The 7,290-nt window shown below is 34.7% G+C and overlaps 1 protein-coding gene across 1 annotated transcript; it reads right to left on the reverse strand.

Annotated features, from left to right (window-relative positions):
- Positions 1–411: 411 nt before the first annotated feature.
- LOC120134359 (probable serine/threonine-protein kinase PBL28) lies at positions 412–2,169 on the reverse strand. The gene is made up of 6 exons (XM_039150794.1): positions 1,949–2,169; positions 1,591–1,778; positions 1,299–1,497; positions 1,055–1,218; positions 867–971; positions 412–793 (listed from the first exon to the last, which is right to left on the reverse strand). The coding sequence occupies exons 1-6, from the start codon at positions 2,127–2,129 to the stop codon at positions 443–445; spliced, it is 1,188 nt and encodes a 395-aa protein (XP_039006725.1). The 5' UTR covers positions 2,130–2,169; the 3' UTR covers positions 412–442.
- Positions 2,170–7,290: the final 5,121 nt, after the last annotated feature.

Genomic DNA, 7,290 nt, shown 5'->3' on the forward strand with positions numbered 1-7,290 from the left:
AATTTTTCTTAAAAAATTTAACATAATCGAGTCAAATATTCATCTCTACTTTAAAGTTTATTATCATCTTTTTCTTCTTCATTGGGTCCAAACTATATATATATTGCATTAGATCAAACTTAAGTCAAATTAAAATTAAATGATTAAATTAAAAATTAATTCTTTATATTAATAATTTAATATATTATATCACCTAAATATCGACAGTTTCCATGATCAAAACATTATATATCAATAACTAAAATGACTAAACATTAATTGTTTTTAGATTTAATGACCAAAAGTGAACATTAACTTTTTATAGAATGAAAGTGACCATCTAAATAATTTACCCTATTAATGTTCACACTAAACTCTTCAGGTATTGGAAAAATCAATTATTTGGATTCATAATCTAAACCCATTTGACTCGGTGCATCCTTATTGCTGAAATGATACAACGTCAACCCATCCTGAAACCCACACCCAGGCCTTTTGCATTTGTACAGAAAATCAATTGGAGTTCCTTCACGCATTCCGACATCGAGGGTCGCTCTCCGCTCTCGATACGGACACAACGTGATGCTAGGTTTGCGAATATGGCTATAGATTCAATGGTGTATGAATTTCGAGCCATCTCCGGATCGATCACCTTCCGTAACTTCTTCCGGTCGTTCAATATGTGCCTAACTTGGAGTACAAGGTTTTGATCATTTGGCCCCTGATTTATGTCGACAGCTCTGCGTCCGGTCAATAGCTCTAGAAGAACGACGCCGAATGCATAAACATCGCTTTGTAAAGTTAGTTTCCCGGTCTGTCACCAAAGAAAATGAGTAAAATCATGTGAAGAAAAGATGTGCAATAGTTCTGTGACATGTAATGCATACCGATGTATATTCGGGATCGAAATATCCGAATGTTCCGAGAACTCTGGCCGTCACGCAAGTCTCTTGACCCTCTGGCATCAGTTTGGCAAGTCCGAAATCCGATATCTGTGAAGAGTAGAAAACCAAGCTGTTGTTACGAATGCTTTCTAATCTCATTGACTCATGAAAATGTACCGTGCTTCGGTTACCTTTGCTTCGAAGTTGGCACTTAGAAGAACATTGGTGGACTTGAAATCTCTGTGAACTATTGGGATTCCAACAGCAGAACTAGAATGGAGATAAGCAAGTCCCCTGGCTGCACCAAGTGCCACTTTCAGCCTTGAAGGCCAATCCATTTTTGTTTCACCGATACCTAATTGAGTAGTTTGATATTGGTTAGATGTTCAATAGGTGAAGAACTCGATCGGAATCAGATTCGAGTCGAAAACCGACCGTTTAAATGATCTTGTAGGTTCCCTTTTCGCATGTATTCATAGACTAGAAACCGGTGCTTCCCGTCTGCACAATAACCTATCAACGAAACCAGATTCGGATGGTTGAGTCTGCTCAAGATATCAACTTCTACACGGAACTCGCGTTCTCCTTCAGCTTCTTTGAACGGCGGCAACTCCATCTTCTTGATCGCAACAACCTGATCAGAATATAGAAAGAAAACAAATGTACTTATTGGTTATTGCCATAGTGATTCTATACGGAAACAACATTATGAAAGTCATTAGTATACCTCTCCTGTTTTCAGGGTGCCCTTGTTGACTCGGCCGAATCCTCCTTTGCCGAGCAGATTCTCATCACTGAATGAGCATGTCGCCGCCTCCATCTCCTTCAGTGTAAAAACCGATGATCCATGGCGTCTCTTCGTCGGTCCAGGTGTTTGATCCTCGATTTGCCAGTACTCTGCTGGTTTATAAATCCCTGAAAAGCAGGCAAGTAACATGTTGAAATTTTTATGTTATTGGTAATAACAAATACAAAAAAAATATATATATACCAAAATTTTACAAAAATTTTAAATTTTTATGAGTCGACCACTTATGGGAGTTTTCAAGAATGAACTAGTTATCACATGTAACAGAGCAACATACAAGGATCAGTATGATTCCGGGGCTTGCTTCTCCGGCGCTTGTTCCATGCCGAGATTAAACCTAAAGGCATTTGTCTCTCCTCCTTGGCCCGATTTATCTCCGTTTGATGATCGGAACGACAGCTTTTATTACATTCAACAAACAACTGGACAAAGAATATGAAGAAATGAGTTGGCGTCATAAACAGATGACAAGGAGCTCAATAAAAGATGAGTTTTTTTAAGCTAATGGTTGAAGAATATGAAGAAGTAATGATCGTTTCCGAGGATGTGGGTAACGAAAAGATTGGACAGTAGAGAAAGCTGCTGAAGAGTACATGGAGCAGGTGAAGTTAGGAGATATAGAGAATACTCAACATGTTTCCAACAACCTCATTTCAGGTTACAGAGACAGGTAACTAAGAGAGATGTACTTGAACGTAAAGAAAAAGTTGGGTCTTTGCTTTACTTTGCTTGCTTTCTTACCTTTCAATGGCTAATTTGGTTTTGGTTTGGTTAAGAAGTATAAAACATTTGTCCAATAAAACAATAAAGTCCCGAAAATACGAAAAGATAAGCTTTTATATTTGACAGTGTTCGAACTCATTTATCTCTTAAGATATGGTTGATAGTAAGATATGTATTGTGACAGTTGCAAGTAATTTCTCTCTTTAGTTTAGATGGAGAATTACGGTCAATTATTTTATAAAGAAGAAAAGAGAGTTCCTGCTCAGATCTCCTCCATTGCTAGCACATTGCTTGTCAAGGCCTCCGAATTCAAAGAATCCTCCAAACGATTATAGTTCCTTAGCCTCCGGAGTATCAAGAGTTTAAATTTTTCAAACCATCACAATCTCCTGATATGATCATTAACCGGCTCATAAATATGTCAGAATTAAATATACTATCTGATAATAATATTTACAAACCATGTTCGTCCACGAATAGTCATCGTGATTAAACCTAATACAAGCACTAAGGGTCGATATTAAGTTATCATGCATAGAGCTGTAAATGAGCCGAGACAGATCGCGAGCTACTCGAGATCGACTCGATCAAGGCTCAATAAATACTCGGATCAAATGGACTCGACTCGAGTTCTTAACGAGCTAAAACGAGCTACTCGATATTCGACTCGAATAGCTCGTGAACAGCTCGAAAATATAATATATTAAGATTTTATTTAAAAAAAATTATTAATAATATTAATATTTATGTATTGATTTTTTTTTTAAATACAATAAGATTTTCATGTATTTAAAGTTCATGTTCGAGTTTGAGTTTTAGGCTTCAATTGAGTTAAGTTTAAGATTTTTTCTTTCTTTTCGAGCTGCTCACGAGGTTCAGTTCATGATTTCGAGTTCGAGTCGAGCTTGAAAATTTTAAGCTCGCGAGTTTTCAAGTCGAGTCGAACTCTATTTCAGAGTTTTTGAGTCGAGTCGAGCTTAGCAATACTCGAGCTCGACCCGTCTCGTTTACACCCATAATCATGCATAGTTAGAATGGCTATGAAGTACTCCTTTTTCTTCTCCCGGGCTCTATATTATCCACCAACCTTTAACTCATCATTCTTTATAAAATTATGGATCTTAACTCATCATTCAAATCAAAAGAGATAAACTGCTTAGCAATCTACATTTATCATAAACATTGTGCAATATAATTTTGGCCAATTATTTAATAGACGACATTTGCATACCTCTTTCGAAAAGAGTCAAAAAATTCCTCAACAGCACCCTTATAAAACTAGATTATTCAAAGGCTATTATCTTCTTCTCTTCCTTATTGTGTTTGGAAGTAGCTTTCATCTTCCAAAGGAAAATGACTTATCTTAGCACTGGAATTTTGTAAAGCTGGGTTTGCAGTAAACAAGAGACATCGGCATGCAACGACGGTGTAACAGAAGAACTCCATTACCTTAAAACTTGTGACATATTACCTCCTATATCTCATGCAAGCAGTAACCATACGACTCTAAGCACTAACCCGCATTGAGTATGTACGCATAGAGAATGGACGCGGAATTTTAGGTTAAAGGATGAATTTATATAACTTTATAAATGAACAAATTTATAAAAATTAGGAAAGTGAAAACAAATTATCAATTTGAGATACAAATGATATATTTAAAATTTATACTAATTCAAGATTTCTAAGAGACGACTGTTCTGCTTGTTCTCCTTCGATCTATCTTTATACATACGAATCAAATAAAAATTGAAATTGAATTCTATTATTAATTGAATTTGTTGCTTAAACATTCTTAGAAAAGTGTATTGGAAACAATTTATAATGACGTGCTTGGTTCAAATTCCAAAAGATGTTATACAAGGCTTTTATGTCATTTGAAAAGGTATAAAGATAAAATTAACCTATAATGTTTGGATGGATAAATCATCTAAATATTTAATATTTTAATTTTTGGTCAAAATAATAAAGGATTCATTAATCGATTAACGATAAACATTTATTGCTGACGTAATATTTTGACATATACTTAATTAAATATATGATATATATTACACTATCATTTTAGATGATGTGATATGTTTGGATAATGTGACAGGTGTCATCTTAACTTTATGGTGGCATGCACATGTTACATCAATAATTAGATATATGTAAAAATACCACGTCAATAATATATGTTAATAATTAGTTAACTAACAACCTTCATCAAACATGGACTATTTTGAGAAGGAAAAAATATTGATGGTTAAAATATTTTAAAAAAAAATAACGGTTAAAGTGGTTATTTGTATAAATATTAATTTTTTTATCATTATACTATTGGAAAAACATTTTTACTTGGGAAACGTGTTTTTTTAAACTTATCAATCATTTAATTTCGGTACAATAAAAAATTTATAAAATCATTTAAAAAAAATAATTTTAAAAATATGCATTTAAATTATATATAAATTAAGATTTAAAAATCAATTGCGTTCGGAAAATTTAAAGCATTACACATCTAAAAAAAATTTATAAATTTAGAAAATGACCATGCTGTCAGGTTCGTATCAATTTGGTACGTAGACCCACCCAACCCTAATCCATTCATTTAAGGAAAACTGATTCAATCAATTGGAATCAAATAAAAACTTATTAAGTTCGGGAAAATATTTTATCGTTAGTAGCCATCGTTGCTACCCTTGGACAAAAGAGTAAATGTTGGACATTATTGTCGAGGAGTTTTCAAGTACATCCATGGCATTGAACCACTGTCAATCACCAACTATTTTTCTACTTCAGCGACTTATTAACTAAGCCCCAACCGAGTAGGGGAGCAAGAACGAATTTTCAAAAAAGTATGTATAATTTTAGACACAATGTTATTATAAAATATAGATGTAATATAATAAATAATTAAAATGTGCATCTAACATATTAGGTTCTAAATAATTAATACAAAATATAAATTGAAAATTGGTCTGGGTTATCAACACTGTGAAAATGAAGAAGAGAAAATTGGGTTATCAGTTAACCACGCTTCAATGGAGGCCTCAAGAGATTTTATTGATAACAATGGTTTGGTTGATTTACCTTTAGTGGGATCCAAGTTTACCGGGAGCAATTTCGTCGGAAAATCCGACGTTGTGCAGATTGGATAGAGTTTTCATTTCGCCAGATATTTTTCATAAGCTTCCGAGCCTCAGTCTCTTGGCCTTACCAAAGTCAATCTCAGACCACAACCTCATACTGGCCCTAATCGAAGGCTACATCTCCGGGTCGAGACCGTTTAATTTTTTTAATCGCTGGATGGAACATCAAAACTACAATAGAATGATTTTGGACTCTTTTAAGACGCTGAAAGGATCCGAAATTGGCGTGTGCTTAGGGGATCGAAGGTTGCAATCAAGAGATGGGTGGCATCGAAAAGAAATGAAATAAGAATTCTTCGTTCAAGACTCTGGGGTTTACACAGAAGGGACGAGAGGTAGTGGCACCGAAAAGCAAGGGTCCAATGGATCAGAGAGGGAGACATAAATACGACCTGCGAACAGAAGATCCAATCGGATTCACAAAATCTGGAATGATAGGAAGGCTTTGGAAGACCCGAAAGATATCCGTATGGTAATTCAGAGACAATTCTGCAAGGCATATAATCTTTGCTCCACAAGCAATCAGGAGGATTTTAACTGTGAATTAAAAATCATAAAGACGAGTGATTGTCAGTGGCTTGAAAAGTAATTTGAGGAAACTGAAGTCTGGAATGTTAAGTGTGTAAGAAACAATAAAGCGCCTGGGCCAGACGGATTGAACATGGAATTCATTAAAAGATATTGGAAACAAGTCATGACTAATATCATCAAATTGCTTCGGACCTTTGGGAAGGTACAATATCAAAATCTGAATCATTCTTTTATCACATTGATTCCAAAAGTCGAGTCACCACATACCATAAACGACTTTTGACCGATTAGTCTTGTTGGTTGCATTTATAAAATTGTGGCAAAAACCCTTGCGAATAGTTTGTTTTCTCTAATGGATGGAATTATTGGGGAAAATCATATCACCTTTATCAAAGGAAGTCGATAGATCCTGGATTGTGCTCTGGTTGCAAATGACCATGGATTTTCTAAAAAGGAGAGGATCGAAGTGTGCTATTTTTAAAGTGGACTTCCAAAAAACATATGATTGTGTGGATTGAGATTTCCTGGATCTTAGGATGGAGAAGATGGGTTTCGACTTTCGTTGGAGAGGTTGGATTTGATCTTGCATTTCATCTGCAATGATATCGGTTCTGGTCAATGGTTCCCCGATGGATAGTTCAATATAAAAAGAAGCCTTAGACAAGGATGTCTATTCTCTCCGCTTCTATTCAACAAATTTAATGATATTATTTTTGAAGTTTCACAAGTCATGATCTCGTCGATCTTCATTGAATTTCATCACCAGGGGTTGATGAGGGATAGATGGGTAATTATCTCTCTAAAAATTTTAAATTATCTTATATTTTAAAAATTTTATTTATATTTTCCATTGATAATTTGTTCTTGCTTTTAGAATTTTATAAATTAATTCTCCTTAAAATTTTATCTCTTAACTTAAAATCCTTAACTCTATCTTGTCTGCCACTAACCCTTATCCTCTATAACTATATAAATAGATCCATGCAAGCTGTAAGTGAAGCACTAAACCTTCTCTTCTATTTTTCTATAATTAAACCAAAGAATTTTGCTTCTTTTTCTCATTTGTTACACCTTCCATAGCAATGACATGCAACGGGCAACTTGAAGTGGAGGTGGAGCTCAAGTCCCCAGCAGAAAAGGTCTGGGATACCCTGATGAATGTTGGGAAATAAACTGAGTACGAGTAATTTTCCTATAACCATATTAGTGAGAATGCGAAATAAAAGTGGAA

This window comes from Hibiscus syriacus, unplaced genomic scaffold, assembly GCF_006381635.1.
Source record: "Hibiscus syriacus cultivar Baekdansim isolate YM2019G1 unplaced genomic scaffold, ASM638163v2 tig00110597_pilon, whole genome shotgun sequence".
Lineage (NCBI taxonomy): Eukaryota > Viridiplantae > Streptophyta > Magnoliopsida > Malvales > Malvaceae > Hibiscus > Hibiscus syriacus.